The 13,593-nt window shown below is 51.7% G+C and overlaps 2 protein-coding genes across 4 annotated transcripts in view; one reads left to right on the top strand and one right to left on the bottom strand.

Annotated features, from left to right (window-relative positions):
* Positions 1-13,593, top strand: part of MCPH1 (microcephalin 1) — a 209,931-nt gene that overhangs the window by 98,038 nt on the left and 98,300 nt on the right. The gene's annotated exons all lie outside the window — the stretch shown is intronic.
* ANGPT2 (angiopoietin 2) overlaps positions 1-13,593 on the bottom strand; it is a 58,244-nt gene that overhangs the window by 8,930 nt on the left and 35,721 nt on the right. The window contains exons 3-5 of one of the 2 annotated variants that reach the window (XM_066234645.1): positions 10,864-10,985; positions 6,683-6,915; positions 3,742-3,869 (exon numbers count right to left, since the gene is read on the bottom strand). In XM_066234645.1, the coding sequence (XP_066090742.1) occupies positions 3,742-3,869; positions 6,683-6,915; positions 10,864-10,985 (483 nt within the window). Of the gene's footprint in view, positions 1-3,741; positions 3,873-6,682; positions 6,916-10,863; positions 10,986-13,593 lie in introns of both variants that reach the window. The other variant, XM_066234644.1, reaches the window with a different exon arrangement.

Raw genomic sequence — 13,593 nt, forward strand, 5'->3', positions numbered from 1 at the left:
GGGCGGGGCTGACAGAGACCCAGGGAGGCACCTGCTCCCGTGGGCAGGGCTGACAGAGACCCAGGGAGACACCTGCTCCCATGGGCGGGGCTGACAGAGACCCAGGGAGGCACCTACCCTCGTGGGTGGGGCTGATAGAGACCCAGGGAGACACCTGCTCCCATGGGCGGGGCTTACAGAGACCCAGGGAGGCGCCTGCTCCCGTGGGCGGGGCTTACACAGAGACCCAGGGAGGCTCCTGCTCCCGTGCGCGCAGGCTGACAGAGACCCAGGGAGACACCTGCTCCCGTGGGAGGGGCTGATAGGGACCCAGGGAGGCTCCTGCTCCTGTGAGCGGGGCTGATAGAGACCCAGGGAGGCTCCTGGACCTGCTCTTGCACCTTTAGGGCTTCCCTGTTGCCTGGTTGCTCCCAGGAGGGAAGGCGACTGTGAGAACCCAGAGAATAAAATGCTTGTCCCGTTTTAAATTAATGAGACGTATGAAATTGACCTGCTTCAGGAAAGCCTGATCCCGCTGTGTGGATATTGGTGTTATTGTTATGGCCCTCGTCACCGCTGGCTAGCAGTCTGCCAAGCTCTGTGCAGGGACGCTGTGCCTTCTCTCTCACCCACAGCGTCTGTGGTTCTGCGTTTCGGAGAGTAGAGAAGGTTTAGTCCAGTTAGAATAATGCAATCCGTCACTCAGCGATTGAGTGGAATACAGGATTTGAATCAGCTGTCTTTAATTCCTAGTTCTGTGATATATTTTTTTACTGCACTCTGCTGCCAGAAACAGAGAAACCCGATCCTCTGTTCACAGGCCAGAAGTCCCTCATAGCAGTTCCAGTCGGCTCAGAGAGATTCCTCTTCTCGTCTGCCCGTGGTCTACAACACGGCCAGTCCTGCTCACATCCGTCGGCGTCTTTAAAAATCCATGTAGTAAGCTTGCTAAGTCAGCCACATTTTGGTTTGAGAAGCTGTGTGTGTGCGGCGATGCTGACTCCCCTTAGTCCCAAGTGGGACTCCGGTGGGTGGACAGAACTGACGTGGTTCTCAGGGAGCCTCTCCTCATTCCAGGAACATGTGATCCTTGGTGTCAAAGTCATCATCACGAAGTTACTGATACTTAAGGCCGGGAACCAGCACGTTTTGTTTTGGAAATCAGAGGGGGTGTGAGTGTTTGGATCTATACTGTTCTCCAGTTCCACTGTTTGAACATTTTCTTAACAGGACTTTGTCCAGATGAAAAAAGGAAAGGAGGGAGGGAGGGAGAGAGCAAGCTAGCTTATGAAAACCAAAGCATCGTGGTTACTCGGGCTGTGAGACAGGTATCCATGAAATTGGGGAAGGAAACTCTTGTGTCTCCAGAAGACATCTACAAGTGCTTCCCAAAAACGCCAAAGAAAGTTTAAATGTTTAGGCCCCTTTGGAAAAGATCGCCCAAAAACCTACTGAACGTTCATTTCTTGAATTAGATCAGACAGGGCAAAATGGGGTGGCCTGCCTTGCAGAGACATTCTCCTAGTGTTCATGGCAGTCACCGTGGTAACCACTCCCATGTATTAGATGGATGGTGACACCCAGGCCTGTCCCGGGGCTGCACCTCCACTGAGACCTCAAGTCCACTCTAAGACTGGGGGGCTCACACAGCTGAACAAGTCCACTCTAAGACTGGGGGGCTCACACAGCTGAACAAGTCCACTCTCAGACTGGGGGGCTCACACAGCTGAACAAGTCCACTCTCAGACTGGGGGGCTCACACAGCTGAACTGACTTGCTGCTCAGAGGCGCCAGTGGGCAGAGCCAGAATTCAAACCCAATCAGTACGACTTCCTCTCCCTCGATCAGACTGTGAACTGTGGGGTCGTAAGCCTGGAAGGGAGTGTAGGTAGCTTAATCTGGACCGTTTACTTAGAGAAGAGGACATCGAGGTTTGAAAGATTATGGTTCCCCGCCATGATCGGACGTCATCTTTACTGCAGATGTTTAGAGGGGATATGAATCCTCAGGTCGCAGCCGTGACAGGAGACTCACGCCCTCCAGGGTCGGCCATGTTTCCTCTCCCTGTGGACGAGCCCCTCGCTGCTGGGTCGCTGGCACACCAGGTGGGAACCTGGCATGGAGCCGGGACAGCGTTAAGGCAGCCACGGGGCGGCATTTGTCCTCCTGGGTTTGTATCCGTAGCAGTTACATTCCCCTCGTGTCCTCTGTCCCCTCCTCTGGTCACTGCTCTGGGCCAAGAAGAGCCCAACACCTGGTGACAGACAGTTGCGTCCCAGGAATCGTCATGAAAACCAGGTTTCACAAGGGACTGACAGGCTTAGCACAGAGCCTGTTCCTCACGTTGTCGTCTCAACACACTATTTGGTCTGTTGTTTTTTTCCTCCCCCAAAAGCACTACTTTTAGGGCAGTAGGAACAGCAGCTGATTTTCAAGGTTGATTTAAAGCGGCAGGAACGAATTAGCTTCCTTTGGAAAGTATCACCTTCACCTATCACACAGTATTTGTCTTTCAAATTCATAATCAAGGTATATATTACTGTTGCAAATGCTATGTCTTTAAACCCTTACTGCTTATACTTTTAAGACTTTTGTTGCTATGGCGAAGCTAATGCGGAATCAGAGCAGCCTTCCAGGGGTCCCCCAAGTTTCCTTGTTGATGCAGTGTCAGTATCGGGTGCCTTTCCTGTAGGTTTATATTCACTGTGTGGCTGCTTTTACCGTCAGACACAAACGTGTCCGTAGACACGACCGCATACAGCCGTCTGATTTTCACGTCACTGGTTCTCGCAGTATTCCTCTGGCGTTTCACACCTCTGAGGAAAGCTGCATTGAAGCTTCCCTGGGGGGTGACTGTTTTGTCTCCTCGGTAGCAGTGCCTCCCAGAGCAGCTGCAGGCACCTGCTCACTGCGCAGCCCAGATGGCGGCCAGATGGCCAGAAGTCCCTGCTGGGGCTGCGCTCGGGCGTCCCCGATTGGCGGCACAGTCATGGGGTGGGGCACATACCCCGCAGTGAGCACCGCGTCCTGGCGGAGGGAATGCACTGCTCTTTGATGGTGCGTGCTAGTCTTCACGCCACAGCAGCCAGGGTGAGAATAGGGGTGACCCAGCGGTCCTCGGGGTCGGGCCTGCGGGCTCCTCGGGGTCCCGAGACCCTTGCAGCAAGCGCACAAGGTTGACACTGTTCCCATAGTAACAGTAAGACCTTCTTGGCCTTTCACACTGTGTTGGTGTTTGCACCACGAATGTGTGATCCTGCTAGTGCCCCAGCGTGAACACTTGCCACTGGGGGGAGCCAGCCTGACCTCAGGAAGTCTGACAAGTAGTCAAAGGTACAACTCCGTTAACCCAGTGCCGCCGGGCATGCGTCTTTCCTATCTGTGTGCCGGAAGAGGGTGTGTCTAGGTCACCTCTGCAGGCCAGAGGACCGTGGCCGTCCCTAAGGACAGCTGGAGTGTGTGAGGTGTGGGCCAGCCCAATGCGCCCTTTTGGGGGCTGGAACACCCCGGCCTCTTGAAGTAACAATTGAAAGACCAACTATGGTTATTCAGACTCTCAGTATCAGAAGATGCTTCCTTTCAAGTTACCGAAAGAGCCTCACCCGGAAGGAAGACAACCCACAGTGTGCACGACCTGGCCCACGGCCAGGGGAGTGCGAGAGGGTCCGGAGCGACAGCACGGACCTGGCGCCCACGTGGTCGGCGTTCGTGCGCAGAGCCCTGGCCAGGACCCGGGCGTGCGGCCGGCGGGGGACGCCTTACCTTGATCTCCTCGGTGGCGTTGGGGAAGGTCAGCGTGTAGACGCCGCTGGTGGTCAGTCCCGACCGGAATGCTTCCGCGCAGTCTCGGAAGACGGCTTCTTCCCCCTTAGCCACCGGGCCGGTCTTCGCTGCTTTGAAAACAGAAAGCGTTCCGAGTTCACGGGAAGGTGAAAGGTTAGGATTCGAGATACGCTCATTTGGGAAGTTTTATGACATTTGAATTCTTGTAGTGAGTAAAAAAGTGGTTTTTCACCCTTTCCAGAAAAAGTTTCCCTTCCAGCCTGTTCCGCATTACGACTGCCCAGTGACTATTCCCTGTAATCACTTCCTTCCTGTTGTATCATCAGCTGCATGTAATGCAGCCCCTCACAGTCAGCTGCAATAAATCAGGACTTTTCAAAGCTTTCCCTCTTGAGTGGATCAGATAAAGTTACTGCGGGAGAGTGAAGGAGACCCTGGCTGACCCCAGGGAGAGTGAAGGAGACCGTGGCGGACCCCAGGGAGAGTGAAGGAGACCGTGGCTGACCCCAGGGAGAGTGAAGGAGACCGTGGCTGACCCCAGGGAGGAGACCGTGGCGGACCCCAGGGAGAGTGAAGGAGACCGTGGCAGACCCCAGGGAGAATGAAGAAGACCGTGGCGGACCCCAGGGAGAGTGAAAGAGACCGTGGCGGACCCCAGGGAGAGCGAAGGAGACCGTGGCGGACCCCAGGGAGAGCGAAGGAGACCGTGGCGGACCCCAGGGAGAGCGAAGGAGACCGTGGCGGACCCCAGGGAGAGCGAAGGAGACCGTGGCGGACCCCAGGGAGAGTGAAGGAGACCGTGGCGGACCCCAGGGAGAGCGAAGGAGACCGTGGCGGACCCCAGGGAGAGTGAAGGAGACCGTGGCGGACCCCAGGGAGAGCCGTGTGGTGGCGGCCCTGCCCGCCCCTGGTCTCCAGAACCCTCCTGTCGGAGGCCACATCTCTGCACAGCTCCTCAGACAACGTGGTTAAGACATTTAGTGTTCTCTGGATTTTTAGCAACTGTCCCATCCAGTTTGTGAAACAGGGCAGCCTAACGTTGATTTAGCTATATCTCTGAAATTCTTTGTTGCAGTCTGAAAATTCTAGTACTGTGAAATCCTTTCAGATTTCAACCTGTGGGCTTCCCAATCTTTTTTTGCCACATTGAAAAAAAATTGTGTGCGTGTCTTGTTGCTGGTGTGTACCTGTACTTCACGGGAGAGACCTGCACACGCGTGGGCTCCAGGCCGGCTGGAGTGGGCATCTTGGGTGGACGGAAAGGGGGAAGCCACCTCCGCCCTTTCTCCACCCACGTCTCCTGTCAGGGTCCGAACCCGGTGACCCTCTCTGCTTGGGCTCATCGAAGCTAACACCTCACACTATCTGGGTCCCACCAGACAATATCAGATGACTTGATTGTCTGTGTCTTTTCTATGAAAGTGGGAAAAAAAATAGTTACTTTTCCTAAATTATGAGAGTTTGAACCTGGTTGGAGGGCATGTGTGGCACGCTTGCGCCCCGTACGAAGCCTGCCACTTAGCGTCCAGATGGTGCTGATACTTCTGTGTGTTTGCCTCCTTGTTTAAGTGTTTCTATTGAAATTGGGATAACTGCGTGACCCAAGAATAGTGTGAGGACGTATTTCTTGTGGAATGGCAGATGTCCGAACATGACTCATAGATACAGCGTATCTGTATCTAATAGTACAAGTTGAAAGAACATTGTGAGATAAACCATGGTAAGAACTACACCCACTTTGTTGCGGGGGACCTGGGTTCGATTCCCGGCCAGGGCACACTGGAGAAGCGCCCATCTGCTTCTCCACCCACCCCCTCCTTCCTCTCTGTCTCTCTCTTCCCCTCCCGCAGCCAAGGCTCCATTGGAGCAAAAAGATGGCCCGGGCACTGGGGATGGCTCCTTGGCCTCTGCCCCAGGCGCTAGAGTGGCTCTGGTCGCGGCAGAGCGACGCCCCCGGAGGGGCAGAGCATCGCCCTCTGGTGGGCGTGCCAGGTGGATCCCAGCCGGGCGCATGCGGGAGTCTGTCTGACTGCCTCCCCGTTTCCAGCTTCAGAAAATTTAAAAAAAAAGAAAAAAAAAAGAAAAAATTTAAAACCGCCCATGATTGTATCTCACATCTCATTAACGACGGGATGCTGCCCTTCTGCCTCCCAAGTCGGGGAGGGGAGAGAGAAAAGGGCACTTGAGAGGGAGGAACAGACCCACTGGCGTGGTAGAGAAGGGAACCAGCATGGCTCATCACTGCAAGTGCATCTTCACAAAATCCTGTCGGTCCAGCATTGCTTTCCCACTCAGACATTGACCTGCCTAGCCTCGTGTCCAGTTAACAGCGGAATTCACTCAAATGAGGCTCTTTGGTGCCCGTGAACCAAAAATGTGTTTGGGGCCTGACCAGGTGGTGGTGCGGTGCAGAGAGTGTCAACCTAGATGCTGAGGACTCAGGTTCGAAACCCTGAGGTCGCCAGCTTGAGCGCAGGGTTGCTGGCTTGAGCATGGGATCATAGACATGATTCCATGGTTGCTGGCTTGAAGCCCAAAGGTCACTGGCTTGAGCAAGGGGTCACTGGCTCACCTGGAGCCCCCAGTCAAGGCACAGATGAGAAAGCAATCAATGAACAACTCAGGTGCCACAACTATGAGTTGATGCTTCTCGTCTCTCTCCCTTCCTGTCTCTTGCTCATGCTTTAAAAAAATAAAGTATGTTTGGAGTGTTTTTGCTTCCTAATAATTTGTATAAATAATATCCCCCTTCCTTCCACTTTCCCCTTTTTAATTGGTTCTACAGTGAGACACTATTAAGCTTTCCTATCAAATACGTAAGAGAAATAGTGCCTTTTTTTGAAAGAGGACTTTCTCTTTGAGAGTTCTGAGCCTTTCCCCGACCCGACCCGAGCCCGACCCGAGCCCGAGCCCGGCTCACGTCCTGCCGTGGAGATCATGGTCAGCAGGCTGTGGACGGTCTCCATCAGGTCGTGCTGCTGCTTCTGCAGGGCCGAGTTGTTCACCGTCGCCGTGGCCAGCTGCCTCTCGAGCCCCTCGATGATGGAGTGCTGCTTGGAGACCAGCACCTGTAGCTGGTCCTTCTCCTCCCGCATGGACTGCAGCTGGATCACGTGCTTGTCTTCCATGTCGAGGACTTTCTTCTCCAGGAAACTGGGGGGGGACATCGTTGTCAGTGAGGGGTGTTCTGAGAACCAGCCAAGACCCACCGCCTCGTGTTATACCTTTTCTTGGGGGAGGGTAATGTTTTCTCGGTCTCTACCCCTGTGAGTGACATTGCTCAGCCACGAGACTGACAGCCCGTTACCAGTCTTCATTGTAAGCATGAACAGTCGGTCTCAATACTCGTTGGAAACTCAGATGCACCTCTGAACTTTATCCCACCCCGTGGGCGTTGTAGGTCGGGACAGTGAGTGAGCTCTCTGTGTCCCACGTCAGTGAGTAACCAGGAGGTGGGACGCAGCCATTGGCATCCAGCTGCTGTCACTTTGACCATATCCATTTACAGGTGGCATCTTCTACTACATTTCTCAACATCAGCTACCTTAATTTTTCAATTTGTCAGTTATTTTCATTCATTTAAAAAACTAACATGGCGTAACATTAGCAGAAGAAGGGTGCCCTGCAAATAAATGCCTAAAGCACTGCTCTTCTATCTAGAGTCCGTGCTGGTGCCTTCGTGTTCGGGCGGTGCGCTTTGGAAGCACTCTCACGTGTCTGGACCTGGACGGTCAACGTGAGTTATACCGCGCCTGTTCAAGTCACTCGTAGGTGCTGCCTTCGGAACGGTGTCCCCTCTAGGTGTCTTTAACAGTCTATGAGGCAGCATGAAAGATGTCAGGGTCCCAGGGCAGAGTGGGAATGAGCATGTGAACACTCAGGGATTTATATTTGTTCAAAAAACTGTTTTTCCCAAAACTATCCCAGCGTAGCTGCAGAGGGCAGTCACATCCTGATCTAAAAGGTTTCCTCTTAAACATAAGAGTTCGTCCTGGGCTCAGGCGCTCCTGGACCAGATGGGCTCTGGGAGGGGGCCCCGAGGGGAACACAGAGGGATGGACCATGGTTTAATTTAAGGCTCTGAGGAGGCGCTCAGAGATCATGTTCCTGGGCAACATTTTGCAAAATGCAGACGGGGACCCATTACTGGTCTGTGGCATCAGTTTAGTGAGTCGCAACCAGCATTGTCTGATGAAAGGAAATTAAACACGGCTGACCCTTGAACAACTCAGGTTTGAACTGTGGGTTCACTTATATGCACTTATATGTTTTGCATGTTGTTGTTTTTTTCAGTAAATATCTGTACCATTTTCTGTCTGCAGTTGAAAGTCCGACAGCTGACTGTATGTGTAGCTGCATGCTATTTTAGATAGGGGACTGCAGTGTCCTCAGATGTCCCGGAACTGACTCCCCCGTGGGTACAGAAGGTGGGTTAGTTTGGAGAGAAGTCAGGAGTTGCAGGTGCATTTCTGACTGCATAGGGGTTCGGGCCACTGAGCCCCGTGGTGTTCGAGGGTTGAGTGTCAGTGGGATAAGACAGCGGGAACAAAGGGTGACATCATAGTGGGAACTCTGTGCGTCACACAGGCACCCTGGTGAGGAGGGGGAGCCGCTGTGAGGAAGACTGCTTTGCTGGCCGTGTTGCTCATCAGCATCTTACTTCATTTCCTGATAGAGATGATTGATTTGATCATCGCCATTAAAGCTGGACTGAGGCGCAGCGTAACATCAGTGAGCATAGTTCACCGTCAGTGGAGAGGCGGAGGGAGGGACACATCCCGCTTCCGCAGAAGCGCCGGGCTGGTCCCTGTTTCTCTGAGTTTTATTGGCTGTCTTTGGAAGGGACAGTGTCACGGGCAGCACTTTCTAGAGTAATCACTCTATCGGTAATGACAGTTTAACTGAATTGGCACAAGTAGCCTCTAAATTAATTATTTTTAGAAGTAAAAAGAATGATAAAGTGATAAAATTCATGGCAATTTGCAGCGTCAGCTGGTGAACGTGGAAGTTGTGGTGGTGACAATTTTCAGAAAACGGTGACCCTCCCTCAGTACTTTACCTTCACTTGAACGTGTTCCATGAAGCAGCTGCCCTTTGGGGGGTTACTGAAGACAGTTTAGACTGTGGGCTGTCCTCGTCAAAGTCGCGCGTTCTGCAATGGTGTTTTTGCAGATGAAATCTTAGTTTAGTCAGAAACCAAGGCACCTGAAGTCAGGTGTGCCACACTCACTGAAAGGCCTGAAGTCGTCAGCACAAAATTTTTTTTTTTATTTACAGTTGTTGGTGGATTAAAAAAAACCAACTCACTGTTGTCATTTTATTTTATATTTATGACGAAAAAAGGTGTGTTCTTGCAGCTACTAAAACAGTCGGTCCTGCAGGTCCGGCTCTGTCCCCTGTGGTGTTTGTACGTCGGCCACCAGCACTGCCCTCTGCAGCAGAGACCAGAGTGCGTCGTTCAGAAGCGGCTCTTACGCCATCGGTCAGATATTTGCAGAACAGGTTGAGGAGAATTTTAGTTTGCTACATAGGTTTGACACGTGGTTTTATGGAGAAAGCGTGGTATTTAAATATTATCTCACACCAAACTGTATTATTCAGAATGATTGGAAAAGTACATTCTTGGTCACTATAGGTTAAACTGGGGAAAATGTAGCAGCATGTACGTGGAAAAAAAAAGTGAAGGATCAGCGAAGCAGGACTTAATCAGAAACGTCAGGCAGCCTCCGTGCGGTTGGGAGCACCAGTTCACACGTCACAAAACCTTCACACAGAGAAACGCCACAGAATCGGGTGATCCGAAAACGGAGGGAAAGCATGTCAGGCTGATTCTGTGTAACCAAGGTCGCTGGTCGGAAGTGAAAGTGTCAAGCGAGCGCTGTCTGAACTCGGGAGCCAGACCCACCCCGCCTCTAGGCAAAAGGCAGTGGGATTTGGCAAATCTTGACAGAGACCCTGTTTGGATTACGTAACCGAGAAGCTTAGCAGTGTGGCATAATAAATTAAAATACAAAGAGGGAGCAATGTCCAATACCAGGGTGTGTCTGACAAACTGGACATGTCCGAGGGCGCATTCTCATAGGCTTTACTGGCCAGTGACAGAGGGGACATCCCGCGCCCACCGGCCGGCTGCAGCACCCAGAAAGAGCACCGTGACAGAGGACCCCTGTAGCACAGTGACAGCAGAGATTGATGTTGCTCAGTCATTGGCCTCGAACCATTACTGACAAAGTTGCAGAAGAGAAAAAGGGAAACCAAAAAGAAACCTATTTGGATTAAAAACTGACTTGCTTTTCCCAATCCTGAGTTAATGAGTTAAACTCGATACTCAAAGGACAGAAGGAATCATTTCAGCTTAGATCTTGATGAACAGAGAATGATCATGAGACAGTTTATCATTATTTTTGTAAAGAACAAAGAAATATTTAATTGAGATAATTTCATCGTGAAGTAGAAAGAGTGTCTTGTCTGCTCTCCTTGTTTATTAGAAACGAGAGAAGAGCACGCCAGCCATCGTGCTGGAAGGAACTTACGAGAACGGTCCCGCCAATCACGCTCGATTTTCTTGGGATATTTGTTCTATAATTAAATACTAATATCATCATATTTAACCTTAACGTTTGCTTTTACTTTACCATACATTTTAGGAGTAAATATTGCATTATGGAGCATGCTTGGTTTACAAGTATCATTTTCCTCCTGGATTGTTAAAAACAAACAAACAAAAACCTCCTTTCCCAGGGGCAGAGAAACGGGTAAAGGTCATAGTAAAACGCCTCAACCAACGGCACTCTTTGCAACCCTGGCCGCAGTTTTTCCATTATAGGGAGGCAGCGCTTGGAGGATGACAGTAAGAGGACCCTTCAGGGGCGCGAATGAGGAAGGGACCCGAGAACTGAGTGGTGGGTGCACTGTTCCAGCATTTCCCTCCACCCTCCCCTGGCCAGCCCCTCACAAAGTTTCCGACCCTTAAAGGATTTTTAGTGAAGAGATAACAGCATTTTGGAAAGCCAGGCTTATAATTAACAGTCACATGAAATAGTCTTTCATATCCATAAAGGGTGCAATTCTGGGTTATAAGTTTTGTGCACTTTTCATTACCTGTTCTTATCTTGCAGTTTGTTTATTTCGCTGGTCTGATCTAAAATCTGCTTCTCCAGTTTGTTTGTAGAGAGGGAGTGTTCCAGCAGCTGCAGTTCGAGTCTCGTTGTCTGATTTAACACCTGAGGGGGACAGAATAAAATTCCTAGTTACCGTTTCCAAAATGAGAGAGAGCTTCCTTCTAGCCAAGTTATCTAAATTATAGGAAAACCTAACTAAAGGATTGTGTGTGTTCACTCAGATATCTTACTGTGGGCATGTTTTCCTTGTCAGAAAAGTCTTGACTTCCTGGATTACATCAGAGTTATGTTTAAAAGTTATTTTAACCCGGTCTTTATTTTGGAAAGGGTTTAATAGCTTTGGGACAATGGTGTTTGTGTTGAATAATATAATGCTGTTTTTCTTGTTCTGCCATGCTTTGTCGTATCACGCAGCGAGACAAGTAGGGGTGGGTATAAAATGGTCATATTTAATATGCCAGAAATTGTCAGTAATCGAAGAAAGGTTCGGCCTCTACTCAAAACAGAAGGCCATTCTCATACTTGTCAGCGGACGACATGGTTAGAAGTCATGTGCTCCTGTCCCCTGCAAACGCAGCTCATTTGTGACCTCGCGTCTCCTAGTCACTATTCTAAACGTCATATCAGCCAGTGAGGAAGCAACAACCTGTCAGGGATGTGGGGGCCCGGCTTTGCTTCAGGACCTCTGTGACATGTGCCACGCGCAGCCTCGCTGTCCCCATTGTCTGTCCCCATTGTGTCCCGACAGCGCTGAGGACGGATTCCTTCACGTTTGGCTGCCTCTGAGCAGGAAGAGTCCATTACTCACATCCTCTGTGTCATGGCTCTTCAGGATGCGATGTCACGTAGAAGTGTCAGGCAAAATTGTTGCCCAGGAACAAGGCTCCCGGACAGGAACAGTGTCTGCTCGGGGTCCGTGTCATTCACAAAGGGCCGGGCCTGGCCCCGCTGTGCAGGTAGGGACCGTCTGGTCCTGAGTCATCGCTGGAGGAGTTCATCCCATGAACACGCCTCTGTGACTTAAGGAATAAAAGCATTGGCCAACAGAAGGGCTGGGTTTTAATATTAACACCTGGGATAGAGGTTTGGTCTTCACCTCTGGGCCCACGCGCTCTCTGTTGGTTACTGCTAAAGGAGCTGGAGACGCAGGTGTTTACTAAATTCCTAGTGGCTGAAGAAGGGGTGTGCGGGTGGAGATTTGTGGACAGTGGCGTGTGTGTCCTGGCTGACCCGGGGCCAACTGCAGGGCTTCCCGTCACTCCGAAGGCCCCAGCCGCAGGGGACGTCCAGTCATTGCGATCGGGTGGCGTTCTCTCCTCTCGGAGACCTGAGGCCTCCACCCCGTCGGTGCCCAGCTTTGCAGTCTCGGACACGCAAGAAGCATCTTGCTACGTGCAGAAATGTCCGTGTTGGGACTCAAACCTGTTGAAATGGGAACGGCTCAGCAGACCCTGTGCGTAGACTGGCTGCCTGGCCGGCGCCCGGCTGTCCTTGCTCGGGCCGGCCATTCCGAAGTGTCCGGTTGGATGTTGCAGGCTCTCTTGTTTCCGGCCATCTCCCCGTCTTCCTCTTTTCCCGGGTCAGGCGGTGTGTCGCTTGTACCTCCCAGCCCCCGCGCCTTACCTTTCTGCTCTGCACCCGAAAACATGAAGTGGCCGTCCGAGGGTCTCTGACTGAGCCTCACCTCCTGATGCCCAAGTCGGCAGCGTGGCATAGTTGTGGCCGACTTATTGTAATGATCAGTCGACCATGGATGTATGGATACATTCACTTTAAAATTTTTTATGTATTTTCATTCTTCATCATGTAAGATTATTGTTTTTCTAAATTATTCTGAGAGTGTGGAAAGATCTGGTGAGCAAATGTCTTTGTATTTTATCCTCAGATAATGAGTTTTTATGCTGCTGCCCAGCTCCCTGCTCTTGACCTGGTCCAGCAGTTCTGAGGCAGGCACGGAGAGGCCTGTACCAGCGAGGTGTCACTGTATCCCAGTGGGAAGGTAGTTGTCCTCACCTCCAGGCCCAGGTCCCGCATTCCTTGGTCCTTTTAGCTGTAGTAGCATGTGGAGTCCGGTGCTTTGGGACTTTCCTACAGTCAGAACCGCTGCTGTTCCTAGGGCGTGACTGACAGCCCCGAGTGGGAAAGTGTCGCCCACGAGCCTGTAAGGAAGCCGGGGCAGGACCCAGGAAGCTGGTTCACCGGGGGACATCTCCCTCAGCTCTCCCAGCAGCACATTTCTCACCTGGACTGTTCTTCTTGGATCGTCTGTGGTATGTCGTGTAGCGTGACACCATGAATTTTGTTCTAATGTTTTGCTTCATATTTCAGGGTCTTCTTTCCTACTGCTGTTAGCCATTAGCCTGTAGACTCTTAAAACTAAAAGGGAACTTACCAGTCCGTCGTGTGGCCCAGCCCTCATTTAGAGTCACAACCCACCACGTCCAGAAGAGCAGGGCCTTCGCGGCCCGCAGTGGGGCCAGGACCGCCCGAGGCCAGGCTGTGGGCGCAGAGATCGGCGCTCTCTGGGCTGCGTGCTGCCCCGTCAGGTCGCACACGATGGTGCGCACTCGTGCCACGAGGCGTGTGAACTTACACCACAAACTGTCCCAGTTCCTTGAGGCTGAGGTTTTTCTCCTAAGAGTTAGCACAGAGGACAGTGTCCGGAGCCTCCGCCCAATGCTCTCCATTTCCCAGTGTGTCCGAGAGCTAC

Source organism: Saccopteryx bilineata, chromosome 6 (assembly GCF_036850765.1).
Source record: "Saccopteryx bilineata isolate mSacBil1 chromosome 6, mSacBil1_pri_phased_curated, whole genome shotgun sequence".
Taxonomy (NCBI): Eukaryota; Metazoa; Chordata; class Mammalia; order Chiroptera; family Emballonuridae; genus Saccopteryx; species Saccopteryx bilineata.